The following is a 24,813-nucleotide window of genomic DNA, read 5'->3' as shown; positions in this document are numbered from 1 at the left end:
GCACGGAGCAGAAGCATTTCTGTTCTCTTCTTTTGCCAGGAAGATATGAGTGGCTGGATGTTTGCATCTATAAATAGCTACTGTATGTCAGCTAGATGCCAATCTTTTTGTAGAGGGTCAGTCCCCAGTTTGTCTTGGTACTAGGCATCATGCAAACCCTAGAAGAAGCATAGAAACTTCCCAAGACTGGATAGGTCATCCCCATTCATAACAAATTCCATAAACCCTGCTCAAGGCATCAAGATCACTTTTTTCCCGAACAATAAGGTAAGTGAGCCTATTGTTTCCTGAAATAAATGACATTGATTGTCCTATGAGTTTGCAATGCTTCAGCTTGCAGAAATGAACAGGCAATTTATTGCAGAGAGGTACTGCGGCATTGCCAAGATGGTTCTCTATCTAGATTGCTGCTTATTATAAGGTGCTAATTCAAAGATTGATGTCTCGTTGATTTTTAGGGGCCCTTTATTTTAAAAACAAAGTCTTTTGCAGTTTCTGTTAAAGGCTGCAAACAGAAAAATAGCATTGAAGTTAATTAAGGATATATTTATAGCACTGATGCAACAAGTCTCACTCTTTGGTAACAAAAAAAGTTGCCCACATTACAGCAAAGATGAGCATCTACAAAGGAAGTAAGAAGGCCAATCCTCACCTTGCCACATAATTAGTTTAACAAAACCAAGCAACTCTTGATGCTCTGAGATGTATATGCAATGTGGTAGAATATGCCTCCTATAATATATTTGCCAAGAACTGAGAATAAAAAATATAGTATCTGTAATCAGGGACCAGTTTCAACCTCTGGAGCAATGATTTTGATTAGAATGCAAGCTAAATGCGCTTGACAATATTAAATTTGACTGTCCTGTCTTTTCCTAGTAAGAAAAGTTTTGCTGATCACAGCAATGCTGTCACATTCTGACATGGTCAAAGAGAGAAAGCAGCAAGCATCAGCCATCATGAAGGAGATCCAGCGAAATGGTACATAGTTAAATACCTGTTATTATGGCTAGTGTCACGCCTAATCTTTCTTTTTAATCTTACAGCAATATCTCTCCTTTGAATATGCCTCTGTGTATTTTGCCATAAATAATCTCATGCAGCTATTGGGCTGCCTATGGTAATGAATTCTTTTGTAGTGGCTTCTTTTCATTTGAATGCTATTTTCAGATGAACAACTGTTGTGGAGGAATGAAGTAACCCAACAGCTGATGCATATTCTGCCTAGAATTGACTTTTGGAATATTTTTTGAAGAGGGGACTAATGTCTGGAGACTGTATTATAGAATTCCTGGAAAAAATATTTCCATCTTTGACTTAAAACTATCTTTAATAGTATTAACATATGTAATTTTAAAAAGCAGGTTATACACAATGTAAATTATCTTTCAGTCTCTATCTCACCCGCTCAAAGGTGGCTGTAGTTGTATCCAACAATCCATACTTCCCAGATAATTTCTTTTAAGAAATATTTTGCAACAGAAACTCATTTTTGCCATCACTAGGATGGAATTCTGAGTCTTTGTTTGGCTGATCAAGACTGGGCTTCTTTTCCCCCAAGTAAAGAATTATGTAACCTTCAACTGAACTCAGTGCTATCTGAGAGGATTTATGTACCTCAAAACAAATAATTCAAACATTACTCCTTCCCTCTTATGTTAAAAACCAGCACTGCGATCTGATTTTGGAACTTTTCCTAATACATACACACACATGTTCAAGTAGAAGTGAATAGTACCTATCCATTCAAACTTAGAAAATTCCTTACCTTTCTTCGAGACAGCCCAAATTACTTTTGGGATTTAATCTTTAAAAACAAAGCAAAAAACTCCCACTTGCACCGCAAGTGAAACTGAATGTTATAATCTGAAAATATATAATGTATAAACTGAAAATAGTTTATCAAAATTATATTAATTATTCTAGCTTTGTCTAAAGAATTGTACTAATTTGTCATCTGCAAGCTTAGAATTTTATCCTAGGGCTAACAGCTCTTGCCCCAAGTTTTCTTAGTATCAGTAGTACTTGCTAAAAAGTTCTAGGGTCCATGCTAGCTGTAATATAGAAAATCTGGAATCAGATCTCTAGATTCAATATGGTAAGGTAAAATGATCCTAGGAATGTGATTTTCCATTTTCCCAAATTCCATACAATTTTACATTACAGCATTTTAATCCAAGAATCCCATTTACACTTATAAGGTTTAAGACAGGCAGATGGATATATTATAAATGTTTCCACTGCATCAGATATAATACATTATAATTCAGTTTTATAAACAACATTGTTGTCCAGTTCATTTCATCTCACTGGTAGGTTTTTGAAGTTGATGAGAAAAAAATATGCTTTATAACATCCACATTTTAATGTGAACTTTTTATTTATTGTTAATATTTCAATTAAAATTATTAAAATTATATAAATAAAGTACTTTAATAAATAATACCATTGGCCAAGTTCATTCAGTACAGAATAGACACACTACAATAGGCCTAGAAGGCAGAGATATCCATATACTTTCTATTACTGCTCTCTGGATGCAGAATTGTTTTTAAGCCTAATGTAAGAACAATAGTGGCCATTTAATAGATTTTGACCCATTTTTGACCCAAGAAACCAGTTTACCCAGGGTAAAATCAAGATGTAGCTGTTTTCCACATTTTGACTACAAGGGTTCTTGTGGATATTGAAATGAATGAATTTTTTTAAAAGCATTTCACTTCACTTTATCATGTCTAACATTCTAAAGCAAAATGAGGAAAACAAGAACACAATACGTATTAATATCACGTAGACCCTTGGAGTTTGTATGCAAACCCTGGTTAGGTCTGAGTGCATATTCTACGTACTGAGACTCATAATGATTTTTTATTATAAATCATGAATATCCCTAAAGAGTTTGTACTGTGCAACATAATATACTATATTGGAAATTAGGCCAGCCCATAACAGGACAGAAATTGCACATTTTTGCTTTAGAATGTTAGACATGATAAAGTGAAATGAAATGCTTTTAAAAATGTATTCATTTCAGCATCTACAAATACCCTTGTAGGAATGGATGGATATTCAAACAGTCCATTATCCTGCTTTCCACAGTGATGAAACAGATGTCTCTGGAAACACACAACTGTTCTCTTACAAAGTTGGCCCCAGGAACTGGTTATATACTTCTGAATGTAAAGTTCCATGGAATACAGAGTTTCTATAGGCAGTGATGGACTTTTCCTCCATGAAATTCTCCTATCCTCTATCCCTCAATCCCTGCCAGCATGGACATATGTGACTTTGATCTCCATGCATACTAGCAACAAGAACTTTTGATGTCACCTGCAAAGAATGGGTTACATGAATGTAGGAAGCAGTGTTGTAGTGGTTAAGGCTCCGGGCTAGAAACCAGGAGACTGAGAGTTCTAGTCCCGCCTTAGGCATGAAAGCCGGCTGGGTGACCTTGGGCCAGTCACTCTCTCTCAGCCCAATCCACCTCACAGGGTTGTTGTTGTGGGGAAAATAGGAGGAGGAAGGAGTATTAGGTAAGTTCGCCACCTTGGGTTATTTATAAAAATAATAAAGGCAGGATAGAAAATAAAATAAAATCAAATAAATAAATAAATAAATAAATAACTTTTCTTTCTCAAATCACAGATGCTAAGCATTGCCATAATCACACTTTATACATTTAGCATGATATACAGTCTCAGAGACATTGTCATATTTGTTTATCTATCTAAAGGTAGTCTTTTGCATTGGAATTCATGTGAAAGTGATCAGTCAGCTTTATTAGTGGGAAAAATACTCTGCCATTGAAATTGACATATTACTATATTAGTCATACCAATGATTTAGGAGAATTCTCTTAGAAATGTATTTTATTTTGTAGAATCCCCTCAAATAGATCTTGGAAAAAAGGTTAGCATCCCCAGAGATATCATGCTGGAAGAACTGTCAGTACTCAGTAATCGAGGAGCAAGGCTATTCAAAATGCGGCAAAGGAGATCTGACAAGTACACATATGAAAATCTTCATTTTTTATCTAGCAAACCAAGAAATGTGAGTACTTTATTTATTTTTTGGTTGTAATGTAGCATGAGAGTCCTAGGGAAATTCATGAGTTCCCAAACTCAGTAAAGCTGATCCGTTATGTACTTAATTTGCAAGTTGTCCAAATAATATTGAGTACCTGGTGAATTTCCAGATTTAGTAGTTCAATTTAGCTCTGAGGGTCAAAATGTAGATATGCTTTGGCTTAAAGGTATCACTTACTTTGAATGGATTGCCTATAGTTTTAGGAGATATAACTCAAAATAGTGATCAGCAGAAAAAAAGAGTGTTCTGACTGTAGAGAAAGAAAGCACTTTTGGATGTGATTGGGAATGGGAGATAGAAGTGTCATCTGATAAGGATTCACTGTCTCCAGACCTGTAACTGGGGCTGTGGGGAGACTAAGAGTACAGTTACTTGCCAAATAAATATCTAGTTTGGCCTTCTGATCCCATAGTGAATCCTTGGAACCCTGTAGATGAATCACAAAAGTGCTAGCACATCTTTCCGTATGCATTCGTGCTCATATCTCAGGGAAGATCAGCATGGCTGATCTTTATGTCTGAAGAAATACCATCTTTCCCCTGTTACAAAATATTATTCTTTGCATACTTAGAAATTCAATCTCACTAAGCAGAAGCAAACGCTGAAGCAAAAATGTGAGGACTGACACCACAGATGAGAAACAGATGCACTTGAGTTCATAATAAATTGTAGATAGGCATATACCTCTGAGCTTCTTTTCAAGCATGTTCTAGGACTCAGTTCAGCATTTACTGGGATAACCCCTTACATCTAGTATTTCCTTTTTTTTAATAGTAACTTTATTAAAAATTACAATTACAAAGAGAAAAAAATAATAGAAACAAAAAAAATAAAAAATAGAAAGTGCAGAAAAGAAAGAAAAAATAAAAATATAGTAAAGAAGAAGAAAAGAAATATATAAAGAAATGACTTCACCCTTCATTGCAACAAGTATAAACAATTTTAGTAACTTATCACCTTCTCTTAAAATATAACAAATGATCTCTTCTTCCCATATCCTATCTCTTGTCTATAAACAAATCCTTAAAGCCTCATCATTTCAGGCCTGATCAGCAAAAGTCCATTCAGGGTCACCAGAGATAGCAACATATCTATTTTCACCTTGATCAAATAAACCAACTTTATATGTCTTCCTTTTACTTTTAACAATCTTGATCTTTAGTCCCTTCAAATAATGTCCTAAAACTTGATTTCTTGTCATTTTTAATTTGTCCCTTCTGACAAAATTCTTCAACACCTTAACAAGCCTGTTTTATAAATCCAGTATAGGAAAATTATTCAGGTCATTCTCTTGGTTTGTTATTTGTATATCCTTTTTAATTATTAAGACATCATCCGGTTTCTTTTGTATGTCCAGTGAAGTATCTTTTCTCGTATCATTCTTGTAGCCTGTCATGTTTAAATCCACTTTCAAATCAGTCTCAATCTTGTCAGGTAAAACTTGTTCCTCTTCCAGAACATCTTTTAAACACAGTCTAATCTGGGAGATGCTGGGAGTCAGGCAGCATACTAATAATAATAATAATTAGACAACATACTGGACTCTCATGTTAATAAAATCCAATCAGCAAAGAACATTTCTGACATCTATAAAACATATCATACTGTGTGCATATAGCAGAATTCTATATTCTGCTTCACCTTTGCAACCTCTTTAAGATTTGCAGAACATCAAAAACAAGAAATCCTAAAACCAAATTCAAAATAAAGGGGACATCTTTGATGTATGCTGTGACACAACTTGAAAAGAAAAAAGCAACTATTAAGGATGATACACAGTCAAGGGATATACTAGAACATGTATTTCCAAAATTCAGAACTTTAGGAAAAGTGTTTTAGTCCTCAGATAATAAAATAAGGAAAAAAAACTGTAGCCCTGGTCATCTAAAATCATCTGGCCTTGGTACAGAAGGAATAAGAGAATGGGGGAACAGGGGATCATTATTTCCTCATGTGTTTTAAGAGTCTAATTAGAAGTAAGTTTCAGTGAGTTTAATGATGCTTATTCCAAAGTAATGAGACATATAATTGCAATGATGCTAGTCCTAATACAGTGGGGGTTGTGTGGTTGCCACTGCTGAGTGTTTAGCACATATACACTTTCCCAATGAGCTGTTGAACTTCAACATCTGCAACCATACCATTGAAGAAATAAGATTAAATCTTTAACCGAAAGTTGAAAAGCATTGTCAGATTTGAGAGAAATGATCATCACTCATAAATGACGAAGAATCAAATTATTCAGGACCTTCATACATTCTATATTTTCCTTAGTTTTTTTAAAAATCTGATACCTGTATCATAATAATTTGTCCTATACTAGGAATTCTAAAAAATGAAATAGCTGAACCTGCTTCAACCTTTCCATAGAAGACTCTTGTTTTCAAACTCTGCTGTTTCATGTTTCAATTTTTCCCCTTATCCATGGAAAATTGTACTTTAACACAGCCTGTATTTAACAATCTTTTCATTTCAATGTCATAGCTAAAATTAGCTTCTGACATTTTAGAGAGATCTAATTCTATGTTCTAAGGGACGCGGTGGCACTGCGGGTTAAACCGCTGAGCTGTCGATCGAAAGGTCGGCGGTTCGAAACCGCGCGGCGGGGTGAGCTCCCGTTGTTAATCCCAGCTCCTGCTCACCTAGCAGTTCGAAAACATGCAAATGTGAGTAGATCAATAGGTACCGCTTCGGCGGGAAGGTAACGGCGTTCCGTGTCGTCATGCTGGCCACATGACCCGGAAGTGTCTATGACAACGCCGGCTCCAAGGCTTAGAAACGGAGATGAGCACCGCCCCCTAGAGTCGGATTCGACTGGACTTTACGTCAAGGGAAACCTTTACCTTTACCTTAATTCTATGTTAACAAAACAATGATTAAGGCTTGGGAAGCATTGTTGGAACTAATGAGCCAGTAGAAACAGTGGATAATCCCAGCCTGTCTTTAATCTTCATGCAGTAGCCAGAACTAAGGTTATTATTATGATTGCCAATTGAGATAATGTTGGGAAAATCCTTCATGGATATGATGTAGCACTAAAGCAAGTAAAATCAATAGAAGTTTAAGTATACTGATTTTCAAAACCACATGTAAACTTCCAGATGCATTGGAACTATAATTCCCTGAAGACTAGTCTGGCTGGGAATACTGGAAGCTGGAAACCCAACACATCTGCCCAGCAGCACCCTGGGAAAGCGGCTTCAGTACTTATGGAAGAGAGGAAATTTCAGCTGCTTTGTGTTTGCAGGGAAACAGATATTTTCAACTCTCAGATTCCAATCTGAAACCCAGTCTCCATCTTGGTTCCTAAAGACAACAGTGACATTACCCCCATTTTGTTTCAATCATTCATAAACACCTTTTGTTTCCTATAAGGCCCTTTTGAAGATAACTAACAAACTTCTTTCAGTTCCCAAAACTGTTAGGCACCTCCTAGCTTAGATCTCTATATACCTTGTCATAAATGTGATGCATGAGATGTCAAGATGAATTTTCATAAGAACATCTTTTTTTTATGCCAGAAGCAAACTTTGGGGACTAATTTTTGGATCAGGACATAAAAATGTGAAAGTGGGGCAGTGCATGTATGTTTTTGCCTTTAAAGTTAATAGGAGTTAACTTCAGAAGAGCGATTTAGATCAGGTCCATGGCATACAGAAAACAGAGCTCCAATTCCCCAATAACCTGGCCTCAAATTAAATCATTCCATTTATGACTGCTTTTAGCAGAATAATATTTAAGAATCTATGTATCCTTTGCATTATATTCAAAATAAAGGACACTGGAGCAACCTTGTGGTTTCTCTCTCTATGAAGAAGGTCCTAAAATAAAGGCTACTGATTTTGCTTTTATGATATTTCATAGTATTTTATTCAGAAAAAGGATATTCTTGATAAACTTGTTTGTTTAGAGCAGCCTATCATTCTCAGCATGCCAGATAGTTTCCACTGTAGTTTTGAAAGCCAATTAAGTCTCTGTGGCATTCTCCCACCTCCCAGCATCCCTTAAGCAAGAGTAGTAATTAACCAGTTCATTCAGATGCTATGCAGCTACACAGTATTTGATACCCAGATACCAGAGAAAAAAGGCAAAAATGGCCAGAAAGCAATTAAACAGAGCAGTTTAACACTATCATTTTCCAAGTTAGGAAAGCTGAATAGCCAGGACACACTCTGGCACCTCTCTTAATTGGCATTTGCAGTTAATAGATGTGATTTTTATTCCTATTCAATTGTAGCACAGAGACATCATACAGTGTGTCCAGCTGGATGCTCATGGCATGGATCCTAGCCACCTATATGCACCAATGACACCTCCTAATACACCTGATCCAAGGGGTCCACCCAATCCTGAAACTATTGCCCCAGGTAAGCTATTGCACAGCTTTTATACTAAACAACTTTTGAAAATAGCAAAGAATTGGTAAAGTCCTTAAGGCAACATAGAACTAATCTTAAGTACTACTCCAGAAAGATGACAACTGTGTTCACATCAAAATGATGTAAATGAATCACAGTAGCTACTGTAAGAAGAGTGAAACTTTCATATCCAATGTTTAAAGATTATTCTACAGTTGAGATAAATAAAACTCCCAGATTTTGTTTATAGGACTGTTATCCCACTAGCCTTTTCAGTAGTGCAATAACCAGTATAGCCATATAATACACAGAATAGCTAACCTACAATGTAACTGGTGCAGAAACACTCAGTTAGGGCATTGTACAGGGGGAATAATGTAAGTAAAACATTTATACTGACATTTAAACAAGTCAAGCACAGTGCTAGAAACTCTGGGAAGAATTATAGTTCAATGTGGTATATAGATCTTACATTTAACTTCCAGTGAATAAGATCAGATAGCAGGTTACACTAATTACTATTAGGTTAGATAAATTGAAGTTTCTAACTCAATAAAAGACTGTTTCATATTGAGTGGGTATGTTGAAACAAATAAATAGAGAATTTTACAGAATTAAGTAAGTTTCTTGATATTAGATGGGGAAGAGGAAGCAAGTTTTGTTGTCATTACTTTAGTAAAATGAACTTATAGCCAGTCATGTGTATTGTGATTCATAAATTTCAACACTAATAAAGAAATTAGAACTGTAGAAATCCAGTATTGTAAGAATAAATTACCCATTGAATAAGAAGATGAGCAAGTATGAAACTGATCCAAACCTGGATCAGAAATGTACTAGCTGAACATATGAGAAATGTATTCCCAAAAAATATACATACAGATGAAACAGATTATATTCCCAAAAGGAAGATGATGGACATTAGATTCATCATAAATGCATTAGAATATATTAACAACAACAAGAAGAAGGTAGTAGTAGTATGTTTTAGATGCAAAAAAAGCCTTTGCAATTTGGAGTGGACTTGTTAGAGGTCTTCAATAAAATGAATCCAGGAGAAGAACTGAAATCCTTGCTGGAGAGCATATATCAATGGTAAACAACAAAGATTACAACAAATGAAATACTCTCTTCAAGTTTTTAAAAAAGTAAAGGAGCAAGGCAAGGGTGTCCGCTCTTCTCTTTAATATGTGTAATTGCTTTAGAAGTCTTGGCAGATAGGATATGAAAACACAAACAAATAACTGGGATCAAAATTCAGGAAGAGGAATATAAAATAAAATGCTATGTGGATGATGTCGTACTAACAATTATGCAACCACACATAAGACAGTTAATGAAAATAACCAAAGACTGTGGATACAAAATAAATGAAAAGAAAACAAAGATAATAACAAGTATTCAACTTTTGAAGATTTTGTAAAAAGAGAGGGGGGGGGGGAGACTAGCTGTGAGATAACAAAAGACCCTGTGAAATATTTAAGATTTTGCTTGACAGGATGTAACAAAGGCATATTTCAAAACAATTATAACAAATTATGAAAAGAAAGCAAGATCTCGAGATATAGAGATATTTAAAATTTTCCTGGCTGGGACTTATTATGACAATAAAAATGAATATATTGCCTAAGATGAACTTCCTATTTCAAAAGACACCAATTCCAATCACAAACAAAAGCTTGCAAGACTGGCAAAGCACAATCAACAGATTCATATGGACTGGGAAAAAATGGAGAGTAACATTCAAAATTTTGCAATACTTAAAATAGTCGGACTTGCATTTCCAAACTTTAAATTATATTTTCAAACAAGCTGTCTATCATGGATAACAGTATGGATACAATCTCCAAATAGCAGAATATCAATTAGAGAAGGAGATGGCTTGGCCAAAGGGGGAGGCCCTTCGAACAGTCACTCATTCCCTTGTTATATCCTATATAGACTACTGCAATGCGCTCTACTTGGGGCTACCCTTGAAGAGTATCCGGAAGCTTCAGCTGGTTCAGAATGTGGCTGCGTGGGCTATTTTTGATGCCCCAAGAAGGGCGCACGTAACACCTTTGCTACGCGAGCTGCATTGGATACCAGTTTGCTTCTGGGTCCAATTCAAGGTGTTGGTTGTCACCTATAAAGCCCTACATGGCATGAGACCGGGTTACCTAAGGGACCACCTCTTCCCCATTTCATCAGCCCATCCCACTCGATCGTGCAGAGAGGGCATGCTACGGACCCCATCGACAAGAGAATTCCATCTGGCGGGGTCTAGGAGGCGGGCCTTCTCTGCAGTAGCACCCACCCTCTGGAACATCTTGCCCCCGGAGGTGAGATTAGCCCCATCGCTCCTAGCCTTCTGGAGGAAGTTGAAGACCTGGCTCTGCCACCGGGCTTGGGGCAGGGAGGAAAATAGTCATACTTGGGGCTGGCGAGTACCTTAAAGTGCCCCTCCTATACAACAGCTGAATGAGACCATAGCCATCTGGATTTTATTATATTTGGTAGCTCTGCGAAATTGTTTTATAATGTGTTTTATATTTAAATTTTATTATTTATTGTTTTATATTGTAAACTGCTCAGAGTTCCTCTGCTCAGAGGAGATGGGCAGTGACAAATTTGACAAATAAATAAATATTAATGGAATAAAGAAACAAAAGAAGAAGAGAATTTGAAGGGACATATTAACAGTAATATATAAACATTAGCAGACAAAGTTAGTTAAAAATTTGGAATTTTCTAAAAATAAGGATAAATCTGGCAATTTCACCATTCGCATCACTGTGAAGTGCTTTTTACTTCAAGGATAATTACAGTAAGAAAGATGTAATTACATATGTTACATCCAGATTCAGAAAACAGACTAAAGACATAGTAAGAATTACTTAATGAAGGAAGGAATTTACCATAGTTAATGTATTTACACGTAACTGAAAGAATAAAAAAGGACTTAAAGAAAGAAGAATGGACCTTGAGAAAGACAACAGATTTGAAATGCTTATACAGAATCAAGATCATCTCCTGGGATGCATTTACAATTTGTTATTGAAATATGATACAGAGTTTAAATTTAAAATGTCATGATAAAGTAAATGTAAAATTTCAAAGAAGTAATTGCAGTAGAACTATGGGAAGAGCTATAGAAAAAAATCAGTAAAATGGTTTAAAGGTGGTATTTACTGTATTGTGGCATTTTATCACATGTGGTGGTCATGCAAAATAAAAATAAAAAAACCCTCAAAAGTATTGGAAGGAAATGCATCACAATATTTTTTTTAAAAAAAATTATTTATTTTTATCAGAATATAGTTAAAAAACAAAACAGTAAATACAGTAAAAATAGAAGATAGCATTAAAAGAAAAAAGACACAAAATATAAATGTGAAAATAGAAAGAAGATAAGAACAAAGAAATGACTTCTGGCTATCCCAATTATAGATATACAAATAATTAAAATAAATTAATCTCTTACCACTAATTTATCCATATTAACATTATTTCTATCCAGACAACCCCTATTCAGTAAAACCCATAATCATAACTTCATTTTTTTCCATCACAAGCAGGTAGTCTAAAAATGGTTGCCATGAATCTATAAATCTGGAAACAGTATTATCTCTTATTAGAGCAGTTAACTTCGCCATTTGTGCCAAGTCCATTAACTTAATTATCCATTCTTCCGTTGTCGGGAAATGCATCACAATATTCAGAAAATCTTAAAAATAAAATTTGAACTAAAACCACATATATTTTTATTGGGAACAATTTCAGAAAGCATAAATGAAAAGTATCACAACTTGTTAAGAAATACTGTATGCTGACAACAGTAAGAATAAACCTGGAACAATCTTGGAAAGTGAAACTCTGCCAACGATACAAGATTGGGAACTCAAAAGTGGTGAATGTGCAGCAACAGCACACCTGGTAGTATATACTCATAACAGAAATACAACCAAACTTAAGCAAGACTGGCTCCTTTATATACAATACTTAATACAGTAAGGCAGATTTAGATATTTAGAATACAACTTCTAGGAATAGAGTCAAGAGTCTAATTGAAAACAACAGAGGAAGTGACTTAATGGGATATAACCAACATTTTCCAATGTTTAATATTAAATATTAAAAGCATAGCATAAATAGGGGTTAATGATTGGAGAAAAATAGTGGAAGGGGAGAATATGCTACCTAATTCTCCTTTACAATATTTTTAATTTATATAATGTTATATTTTTTATTCTGCCTTTTGTAATTTTATTCTTCAATCCTTTGTATTTTTAAAGTTTATACAATATAGTTTTTTGAAAAAGAAACCAATGGAAATGCAGGATGTCAGTATAATAGAAGAGTAATTTGGCATTTCTGCAGCAGATAATGTTGACAATACTTATAACCAATCAGTTCTTACCAACATGCATTGCTTATTTAAATCCACCTGATACATTTGTGATATACTGTATGTCAGATTTAAATCTAGGATTCTAACTCCACAGTTCATAATATAACTTTTATACTTTATGCTACCTCAGCTCCTCCCAGATAAATTGGAACTATAGCTCCGGAATTTCCAGCCACTAGGAATACTGGCTAATAATTTGGGGAGATATGTTTCCAACAAATTTAGATTTACAGAATACTTGGGACGTTAAGTTTGCTTCTGAGGCTTCTAAAGCAAATGTGACTTCATTTTCTAAACATGTTTCTTAGTATTTTGTTCCATAAGTCTTTTCCCCATTTCTTTGATTCATAATCAAGAATTAAATTATGCAAAACAAGCAAGTGGATGCTCATTTGTTAACTATGCCTAACTTAGTGAACCTCACACTTACTATATGTGCTCATCTACTATGAAGTCTTCACAGTAGCAATGGTTATTCTATGTGGTAGGAGAGGACACAATAATACTTTTGAATAGAAATATTTTGCATATTCTTCAGCAAAGGATTGTTACCTTGTCGTGGTGCTGGAGCTTGAGCACCTCAATGATGCCATGAGCTAAACTGTGAAGGGTCACCCAAGACGGGAAGGTCATGACAGAGAGGTCAGACTAAATGCGATCCCTGGGGAAGGTAATGGCAACCCACCTCAGTATTCTTGCCCTGAAAACTAAATGGATCAGTACAACCAGAGATATGTCGGTATACCATCAGAAGATGAGACCCCCAGGTCGGAAGATGGTCAAAATGCTACTGGGGAGGAAAAGAGGATGAGCTCAACTAGCCCCAGACATGATGACGCAGCTAGCTCAAAGCCAAAAGGATGGCTAGCGGCCGACGGTGCTGGTGGTGAACGGCGAATCTGATGTTCTAAGGATCAACACACCATTGGAACCTGGAATGTAAGATCTATGAGCCAAGGCAAATTGGATGTGGTTATTGGTGAGATGTCAAGATTAAAGATAGACATTCTGGGTGTCAGTGAACTGAAATGGACTGGAATGGGCCACTTCACATCAAATGACCACCAGATCTACTACTGTGGACAAGAGGACCACAGAAGAAATGGAGTAGCCTTCATAATTAATCGTAAAGTGGCTAAAGCAGTGCTCGGATACAATCCAAAAAACGATAGAATGATCTCAATTCGAATTCAGGGCAAGCCATCTAACATCACAGTGATCCAAATATACGCCCCAACCACAGATGCTGAAGAAGCTGAAGTAGAGCAGTTCTATGAGGATCTGAAGCACCTACTGGACAACACGCCTAAAAGAGATGTTATTTTCATCACGGGAGACTGGAATGCTAAGGTGGGCAGTCAAATGACACCTGGAATTACAGGTAAGCATGGCCTGGGTGAACAAAATGAAGCAGGACATAGGCTGACAGAATTTTGCCAAGACAACTCACTCTGCATAACAAACACTCTCTTCCAGCAACCTAAGAGATGGCTTTATACATGGACTTCCCCAGATGGACAACACCGAAACCAGATTGACTACATCCTTTGCAGCCAAAGGTGGCGGACATCTGTACAGTCGGTAAAAACAAGACCTGGAGGTGACTGTAGTTCAGATCACAAACTTCTTCTTGCACAATTTAGGATCAGACTAAAGAGATTAGGGAAGACCCCCAGATCAGCTAGATATGAGCTCACTAATATTCCTAAGAAATATGCAGTGGAGGTGAAGAATAGATTTAAGGGACTGGACTTAGTAGATAGGGTCCCAGAAGAACTATGGACAGAAGTCCGCAACATTGTTCAAGAGGGGACAACAAAATACATCCCAAAGAAAGAGAAAACCAAGAAGGCAAAATGGCTGTCTGCTGATTCACTAGAAGTAGCCCAAGAAAGAAGGAAAGCAAAAGGCAACAGTGATAGGGGGAGATATGCCCAATTAAATGCAAAATTCCAGAGGTTAGCCAGAAGAGATAAGGAATTATTTTTAAGCAAGCAATGCGCGGACATGGAAGAAGACAATAGAATAGGAAGGACAAGAGACCTCTTCCAGAAAATTAGAAACATTGGAGGTAAATTCCAGGCAAAAATGGGTATGATCAAAAACAAAGATGGCAAGGACCTAACAGAAGAAGAAGAGATCAAGAAAAGGTGGCAAGAATATACAGAAGACCTGTATAGGAAGGATAACAATATCGGGGATAGCTTTGATGGTGTGGTCAGTGAGCTAGAGCCAGACATCCTGAAGAGTGAGGTTGAATGGACCTTAAGAAGCATTGCTAATAACAAGGCAGTAGGAGACGACGGCATCCCAGCTGAACTGTTCAAAATCTTGCAAGATGATGCTGTCAAGGTAATGCATGCTATATGCCAGCAAATTTGGAAAACAAGAATGGCCATCAGAGTGGAAAAAATCAACTTATATCCCCATACCAAAAAAGGGGAACACTAAAGAATGTTCAAACTATTGAACAGTGGCACTCATTTCACATGCCAGTAAGGTAATGCTCAAGATCCTGCAAGGTAGACTTCAGCAATTCATGGAGCGAGAATTGCCAGATGTACAAGCTGGGTTTAGAAAAGGCAGAGGAACTAGGGACCAAATTGCCAATATCCGCTGGATAATGGAAAAAGCCAGGGAGTTTCAGAAAAACATCTATTTCTGTTTTGTTGACTATTCTAAAGCCTTTGACTCTGTGGACCATAACAAATTGTGGCAAGTTCTTAGTGGTATGGGGATACCAAGTCATCTTGTCTGCCTCCTGAAGAATCTGTATAACGACCAAGTAGCAACAGTAAGAACAGACCACGGAACAACGGACTGGTTTAAGATTGGGAAAGGAGTACGGCAGGGCTGTATACTCTCACCCTACCTATTCAACTTGTACGCAGAACACATCATGCGACAAGCTGGTCTTGAGGAATCCAAGGCTGGAGTTAAAATCGCTGGAAGAAACATTAACAATCTCAGATATGCAGATGATACCACTTTGATGGCTGAAAGCAAAGCGGAACTGAGGAGCCTTATGATGAAGGTGAAAGAAGAAAGTGCAAAAGCTGGCTTGCAGCTAAACCTAAAAAAAACCAAGATTATGGCAACCAGCTTGATTGATAACTAGCAAATAGAGGGAGAAAATGTAGAAGCAGTGAAAGACTTTGTATTTCTAGGTTCAAAGATTACTGCGGATGCTGACTGCAGTCAGGAAATCAGAAGACGCTTAATCCTTGGGAGACGAGCAATGACAAATCTCGATAAAATAGTTAAGAGCAGAGACATCACACTGACAACAAAGGTCCGCATAGTTAAAGCAATGGTGTTCCCTGTAGTAACATATGGCTGTGAGAACTGGACCATAAGGATGGCTGAGAGAAGAAAGATTGATGCTTTTGAACTGTGGTGTTGGAGGAAAATTCTGAGAGTGCCTTGGACTGCAAGAAGATCAAACCAGTCCCTACTCCAGGAAATAAAGCCAGACTGCTCACTTGAGGGAATGGTATTAAAGGCAAAACTGAAAGACTTTGGCCACATAATGAGAAGACAGGACACCCTGGAGAAGATGCTGATGCTAGGGAGAGTGGAAGGCAAAAGGGAGAGGGGCCGACCAAGGGCAAGGTAGATGGATGATATTCTAGAGGTGATAGACTTGTCCCTGGGGGAGCTGGGGGTGTTGACGACTGACAGGAAGCTCTGGCGTGGGCTGGTCCATGAAGTCACGAAGAGTCGGAAGCGACTAAACGAATAAACAACAACAATTTTGCATATTATAAAGATACCATAGCTCCAAAACAGCAATATGATTTGAGGAAAGAGTTCTGACTCTTCCCTTGTATATTTACTGTGGATTGTCTGGAAGGTTTTAATTCAGATGGATATTTATTTTAAGCACGTTTGGATTATAACTTGGCATTATGACACTTCATACAACTTCCTTGCACTGATAAATGGCAGACAGTAGTTGTCATAGTCAATTTAAAAAATAAGATTTTTTTTAAGGTCAAGAGAAATCACAGAGCCTTCTTTCATGAATAAGCAAGCTATATAAATCTTATCTTTTTTGTTCTTGTTGCTGTTACTGATAGGATCTAACATTTTCTAGATGGACACAGAACCAATTATATCATGTTTAGCTGGAATACTCAGGCTTTGAGTCAAATAAAAATATTTGAAGTAAACCTTTATATGAGAGTTACTGAGAGGACAATTTGATTTTCTGGCTGCAAGAACACTTTCTGCTGTTGTATAAACCCCTTGCTGTAAAAAAAAGTATTTATTTGGAGGCATCAAGATACAAAGAAGCTTTCTCTTACCTTTTTGAAAACATGCTGTCTGATTTGTAAGAAATAATTTATAAATTGATCATAGCCTTTTTCCTCTCCTGAGTGCCACATAATGGATTTGACTCAACCTTTAAAAAGGAGATTTAATTAAAACTGGAATTGTCATCACAGTTTCCTGAAACTGAACACTATTGAACACAGCATGACTTCTGCTGAATAAATATTGATAGTGTGTGTACATGCTTTAAATCATGGGACCAACTGTATTCTCATGCCTATTACAACTTATTGTTGTTCTTAAATGGTAAAATTTCTATTAAATAGCCAGCATACACTTGCTTTAAATAATTGGAAGCTACATAAAATATGTTGCCTTGAATCATTGAAGCAATTCAGTTCAAGACAAAAAAAATTGAGTTCCACCACTTCAAGAAGATGAATCAATCCAGTCAGCTGCTTTTCTCCACTTGGCCATCCTAATCCAACACTTTGAAGCACATTTTTGAGCCATGGTATTGCTTCACTGAAGCACAGTGCCCCCAAATATCTGTACAGCCCTAGTTTTTACTATTGTGCACCAAGTTTGTCTACCCTTCCCATGGTTTTACTCTTCACACATATTTTCTTAAAATAATAATCTAATAATGGTTTTCTTGATCTTCATTGCTTCAGGTGAACTATCTTTATTAAATTTGTTTGTCACTATATTATTTTTAAAATCCTCTCACTTCTTAACTACTTTAAAAACCATATTGGGAAGGGGAGGGGAGATGACAGTGATGGATCCTTCAGGGTAGGTTGCTCATTTGACTGACATGCTGCTCTACAATACTTTGTTTGCTCAAATTACATATGTCCATCTCTACCTATATTACTGGAGATGTTTAAATTGTTTTATATTTTTATATTATAAGGAGAACACAGCTAAATCTTGGGGTGGGGGGTTCATGCATACAAGTTTTGAGTCTGACATCCTAATGTTTGTCTTTTCCCACCCATCATTTCCAAATATGCTTTTTCTTCATAATAACGTCAACATGAACTTTCTGATAAAACCAAATAGCTATTTCCAGAGCAAACCCACCATTATTCAGTAGGAATACTTCAGAAGTACAGGACACAGAATGTGACTTAAAACCACACATTTTTAAATCATCATTAAAATGTAATTATAACATTTTATCTGATTCATAGGAGATTTGGTAAGACTGAATTGTCTAAATATATTGGGAGACTGCTATTATCAGATTCAGATATGTCTGCATCCTCCTCCTCCTAAAGGTTACTCTGGACCTTTGAAGATAATTCCTCCTGAGAAGTTCAACACTACATCTGTGCCAAAATACTATCAATCACCTTGGATTGAAGCCATCAGTAACGACCCTGAGCTGCTGGAAGCTTTGTATCCTAAACTGTTTAAGCCAGAAGCAATACCAGAACTACCTAACTTTAAGAGCTTTAACAGGTAACTTTGAACAATCATCAGATTTTATCAAATGTGGAAAAGAATAATATAAAGAAAATTAATGTGGGTTTTAAGATGTGAATGTAAGGAAATTTACAAAAGGATTGCAATTGTCTGTTCCTTTAGATAGATTTATCAGAAGCCTAGAGCCCTATGAACAGGGGTTTCTAGTGAACATAAGAGCTCTGCTGGATTAACAGGGGCTTTTCCATGCCATACCATGGCAAAGCAACTGCTTGTAGGAATCTGACAAGCATGGCTAGGAGGGCAACAGAGATGAGAAAAAAAGTAATTTAATTCAACCACCCAGAGTGATTGGGAATTGGGTAGCATATAAATTTACTTGATTAATTAATTGTAATTCACATTTGAATGCAAACTGATCTCATTTTGTGTTTCAAATGATCATGATTTGGGTGCTTGGCAACCAGCGTGCATTTATGACAGTTGCAGCATCCCTCAGTCACGTGATCGCCATTTACAACCTTCCAGCTGGCTTCTGACAAAGTCAATGGGAAAGCAGGCAGGAAGTTGCAAGTCATGGTCATGTGACATCACACTTAACCACTGCAGGTGATTTATTTTATTTATTTATTTCTCACATTTCTTCACCATCCATCTCGCCAAGCGACTCTAGGCGGTTTACAATTCAATTAAAATAACAAGAGATTAAAATCATAAAAACAAGTGCATCATAAAAATGTAAATATAAAATATAAAATCCCGGATGGACAAACAAAAAATCTTGGTAAAATTCCTCGGGGCCACATCACGGCGCCCACCACCCCCATGATTAACTATCCCTCCTCCCACCCTAAGCAACGTGGCAAAGCCAGGTTTTCATTCCCTTTCAGAAGGCTGGGAGAGTGGGGTTCTGCCTCACCTCTGGGGGTAACATGTTCCACAGGGCGGGGGCCACAGCAGAGGAGGCCCTCTCCCTGGACCCCGCCAATCAACAATCTTTCATGGACAAGGTCTGTAACATTCCCTTTCTGCCTGACCGGGTGGGACGGGTCGATGTAACGGTGCTGAGATAGTCCGTCAAATAACCTGGACCCATGCCATGTAGGGCTTTAAATGTGATAACCAAGACCTTTAATTGGACCTGGAAGCAGACTGGGAGCCAGTGCAGCTCATTCAGCAAAAGTGTTACATGTGCCATCCTTGGGGCTCCTAAAACTGCTCATGCAGCCATATTCTGAACCAGCTATAGCTTCCGGATGCTCTTCAAGGGCAGCCCCATTGCAGTAGTAGTCTATATGGAGATGACTAGAGCATGAATGACTGACCGGAGGGCTTCCCAATCCAGGAAGGGGCATAACTGGTGCACAACATGAAGTTGGGCAAAGGCTCCTCTGGCCATGGCTGTGACCTGCTCTTCAAGCAGGAGTCATGAGTACAGGAGAACCCCCGGGTCCCGCACTGAATCTGTCTGAGGCAGTGCAACCCCATCCAGAACTAAAGATGGTAAGTTCCTGGATGCTGAGGAACCTCCAACTCACAGCCACTCTGTCTTACCAGGGTTCAGCTGAAGCCTGTTGTTCCCCATTCAGACCCCTACAGCCTCCAGGCACCAAGAGAGGGTGGTCACAGCATCACATAAGTCACCATCATGTATAATTGGGTATTATCAGCATATTGATGATACCTCATCCTGTGGTGATGGATGATCTCACCTAGTGGTTTCATGTAGATATTAAAAAGGAGTGGAGGAAGTACCGAACCCTGTGGCACCCTGCAAAGAAGGGGCCGCAGGCTGGATCTCTCACTCCCCATCAACACCGATTGGGACTGGCCCCGGAGGTGAACTAGCATAAAACTGCACCACCCACCACCAATTCCCTGAGCCGACCCAAGAGGATACCATGGTCGATGGTATCAAAAGCCACTGAGAGGTCAAGAAGAGCAAGGATCGATGTACTGCCCCCATCCCACTCCTGCCAGAAATCATCCAAAAGTGTGACCAATGCTGTTTTCATCCCATATCCAGGCTTGGAACCCAACTGAAAAGGGTCCAGATAATCTGTTTCATCCAGGATCCTTTGGAGCCACACCACCACCACTTTCTCAACCACCTTCCCTAAAAAGGGGAAGTGGGAGACTGGATGAAAATTGTCCAGTATGGTGGGATCCAGTGATGGTTTCTTGAGGAGGAAGTGCACCAGTGCCTCTTTAAAGGTTGTCGTAAATACTGCCTCCTCAAGGATGAGTTCACCGTCGCCTGGACCCACCCACATGTCACCTCCCAAGCTGCCTTCACAAGCCAGGAGGGGCATGCATCTAAATAGCAAGTGGTGGCATTTACAGTCCGGAGGACCCTGTCTACTTCCTCAGGCCCAACAGGATCAAACTGTTCCCAGATAACTGGGTAAGTACGTTCCCCAGGCATCTCCACAGGCCATGCCCCATGCTTGACATCCAACATAGCATGAATCTGAGCAAATTTATCTTCCAGTTGCCTGGAAAGCTCCTCTGCACAGCCTTGTAGGTGGGTTACTGGACTCACCTTCCCCAATAGGGATTGGGTGATCTTAAACAGGGCTGCTTGGCAGCATTCTGTGGATGCAATAAGAGTGAAGAAATATTGATGCTTTTCCACTTTTACTGCCACAAGGTAAGCCTTGATAGTGGCTCTAGCTTGTGTTCAGTCAGTCAGTCCTTGTTTTCCTCCAGCGGCACTCTAGACGTCTCTTAATCTTCTTCAGACCCCCCAGCTCCTCTGTAAACCACAGGGAGTGTCGGGTTGATGGGACAAGAGAGGTCGCACAGGCGCAATCTTGTCCAAGGCCTTGTCTGCCTCCTATTCCAGGCAGTAGCCAGGGCCTCTGCTGGACCTTGCAGCAGATCCTTGGGTATAGCCCTAGCTCCCTTTGGAACCCCATTGGGTCCATCAGTCACCGGGGGTGGACCATTGAATGGGTCCTGCCTCCCTGCAGAGGGGTGCAGCATAAGAGAATCTCAGGGCCACCAGGGCATGATCTAATCATGACAGGGGACAGGTTTAACTCTCCCTTCAGATCACATTGCCACTGCTCTGACAAGAAAACCAAGTCCAGTGTGAGGCCACTGTCCCGAGTCAGATCCCAAATAATCTGGGACAGGCCCATGGCTGCCATGGTGGCCATGAACCCCTGAGCCACCTCTGAGGCACGCCCCAGGGTTGGTAGATTGAAATCCCCCAGAAACATAAGCCTGAGGAACTCAACCACCAACCCCAAGACAGCCTCCAGCACCTTAGGCAGGGAGGTTGCTACATGGCAGGGAGGCTGGTAAATAGCAACAAACCCAACTGTTCTTGGGAACCCAACTTCAGGAACAGGGTCTCACAACCAGCCACTTGCAGAGCAGTGCCCCTGAAGGCCACCAGAGATTCCCAGATGACAACAGCCACCCCTCCTCCCCTGCCCTGGGATCTCGGTTGGTGCCATACCGTAAACCTAGCTGGGTACATTTCTGAGAGGGCTTCCCCCATTCAGGGCCCAGCCAGGTTTTGGTACAGACACCAGGTCTGCCCCCTCCTCAGTGATCAAATCACATATAAGGGGGGTCTTGTTGTTAACTGACCTGGTGTTCAAGAGCAACAGCCGAAAGCCAGGGCCTCCATGGGTCTGTTGTCCAGGGCCTGGGTCTGAGTGCAGAGGGCCAGAACATGCTACCGGTACCAAACACCGGGGTTGTCTTCCAGGAGATGGCCCGCCCTCTGACTCCTGCCATGACAGCCCCACCCTGTCACCACTTGAATGGAGTAGCCTGCCCTAAATGTCCCAGAGCTCCCATTTGCATTTCCCCCCAATCCTGGCCTTCTGGGTTCCCTGGTTAGGGGTCCCTCAATCTAACTTCAATCCCCCCAATCCTGGCCCTCCAGATTCCCGGGTTAGGAGTCCGTCCATCCAACTTCATGTTGGATTTGCTTCATGACTGCAGCTGAAACTGATGTCATAAGTTGGTGTGGTCAGGTGATGTTTCACTTTATGACCACATTGCTTAGCAATGGAGTTGCCAGTCCCAATTGTGATTGGTAGGTGAGGACTACCTGTAATACCTTATATTCTTATCTCAAGTGCCAACTGCTAGGGAACAGCAATGGAAAAGAGGAATAGACTTCTTCCATTATTTCTCCCAAGAAGTTATTATCTATGATGTTGCCTGTGTTTCATGAGGTAGTTTACTCTGTCAAGACTACTACCTAATAAATGACCTCACCTTGCAGGAATTTGTCCAGTCTTTTAAAGCTGTCTAAATTGGTGATCTTCAACACATCTGATGACAGTTAATTCTATAGTTAAACTATTTATTGTGTAAAAAGTACTTCCTTTACAAACAACCCCTGGAAGAACCAAAACCTCAGTCTTGTCTATGTTTAAGACATGATCCCCTTCTGACTTTACATCACTATCATGATTCCCACTGCAGACTTCACCATCCAGATGTTAATTTTCACACGTTTCGTTTCAATGAATGATCCAAATTCTAATCCTACCCACATTTTCTATAATAGGGTACTTTTATATACTTCTGTCACATCAGCCCTTATCCAATTCACTGGTAAGCCAAATCCTTCAATTGCTGTAGTAATGAACTGCTGCTCATAAGTATTCTGGTCACACCCATTTGCATATTTTCCCATTCTGTAGTATCTTCTCTGTCATATGAACAAAAATATACACAGTATTCTAACTGAAGCCTCACCCTATATTTATATAAAGGTATTCCTATATTCCATAGTTGGCCCTAACATAGGCTAAACATACCCTTTGCTTTTTAAAAAAAAATCACCCTCCATCATTTTAATGGAATGGTTAATCTGTTGGACAAGGCAGTGTTGAGACTCTGGTTCTAGTCCACCCTCGGCCGTGGAAACTCCCTGGCTAACTTGAGCCAGTCACACTCTCTCTCACCCCCAAATACCACACAGGACTGAATTTGTGGGAAAATGTAAGGGTAAGGCATGCACTGTACACCACCTTGAGCTCCTGGAGATAAAACAGATTATGGAGTTCTTGGTGCTTTCTGATGTTACCCAATTGGGTAATAAAACATCTGCAAACAAACAACCAAGCTTAGTGAGCACCAAGAACTCCACAGTTCAACCCTTAGCTACAGATATTTTCTGCTATTTAAAAAATGAAACATAATTCTCACAAACAAAACAAACAACTCCTGGAAGAAACACAAAATCTTGTATGTCATGTTCAGTTTCTGATTTTACATCACTACCACGATTCTCACTGCAGCCTTCACTATCCACATGTTAAATGTTTGCTCAACCACCAAATGGTTGCCCAGGCTCTTCTTTAAAGTATATAGGTCACTATTTCCTCTCTCCCATTAGTTGTATAGATGTATAGGTTCCATATTAAGCCATTTTGAAGTTTAGAGGTTGGGATGTAATCTGCAAAGACCTGTGACATACTTAATTGCCACACATTTTCATATGAACTGGAGACTCAGAATGTGGCAATTGGTCCTATTCAGCCAGAGACTGAACTTTGTGATTCTTTTAATCAGATGATTAGGATTTTTAAACAGTTAAAATGGATAAATGCATAGAAAATAGAACAAAAATATCATATAAAAGGAACACATACACTATGTTAAAGAGATTGATCAAGAAAAATACTATTCACCAGTGAAATTCTAATCTGTAGCTTTTAGCAGAAGTTCTAAACTTGTTGACATTGACTGGAAATATTTTGGGAGTGTTTTTATAAAATATCCAGGTTGTGGCTCATGCTTATTCATACTCAATACAGTAATCTCATTTATTGAGACACTGTGTCTGTTTTTTAATAGCTTGTAGTTAATGCCAAGTGACTAATACATCAAACACACAAAATGCACGCAGACAAAACTATCAAAAGGTAGTAGTTCACTGCTACAGAAAACAGGAAACAGATACTACATGCTTCTAGCAGCTGGTCATGACCAGTGTTTCTGCTCTGCAAAATAAGGTATAGCAAATGTCCCTTAAGAAAACTAACCAACAAATTACAGTTGACTACTAAAGGCCCTAGGGTTTACCTAGGGTTAATGCATCACACTAGGCTGTAGTTTGTTTAATCATGATTTTCTTAATAAGCCACTTGCCTGGACTCATACAACATACTAAATCATGTTTACAAAGCACAGTGGCTAGGCTCAGTTGACATATTAAACCTGAACTAAAAAACCCAACTATAGTTCAGGGTGCTGTATCTATGAATCTAGCTAGCATGGGTACATCAAGCAGATATACTA

The 24,813-nt window shown here is 38.7% G+C and overlaps 1 protein-coding gene across 3 annotated transcripts in view; it reads left to right on the top strand.

Moving 5' to 3' along the window:
* Positions 1-63: 63 nt before the first annotated feature.
* MYOZ2 (myozenin 2) overlaps positions 64-24,813 on the top strand; it is a 40,920-nt gene continuing 16,170 nt past the window's right edge. For 2 of the 3 annotated variants that reach the window (XM_063310459.1, XM_063310458.1), the window contains exons 1-5: positions 64-267; positions 880-981; positions 3,881-4,050; positions 8,324-8,453; positions 18,393-18,576. In XM_063310459.1, coding sequence (XP_063166529.1) covers positions 906-981; positions 3,881-4,050; positions 8,324-8,453; positions 18,393-18,576 — 560 coding nt within the window. In that variant the 5' untranslated portion in view covers positions 64-267; positions 880-905. Of the gene's footprint in view, positions 268-879; positions 982-3,880; positions 4,051-8,323; positions 8,454-18,392; positions 18,577-24,813 lie in introns of those variants that run through there. The other variant, XM_063310460.1, reaches the window with a different exon arrangement.

The sequence above is a fragment of the Candoia aspera genome, chromosome 8, assembly GCF_035149785.1.
Source record: "Candoia aspera isolate rCanAsp1 chromosome 8, rCanAsp1.hap2, whole genome shotgun sequence".
Classification (NCBI taxonomy): domain Eukaryota; kingdom Metazoa; phylum Chordata; class Lepidosauria; order Squamata; family Boidae; genus Candoia; species Candoia aspera.
This window is presented reverse-complemented; position numbering and strand designations above follow the sequence as displayed.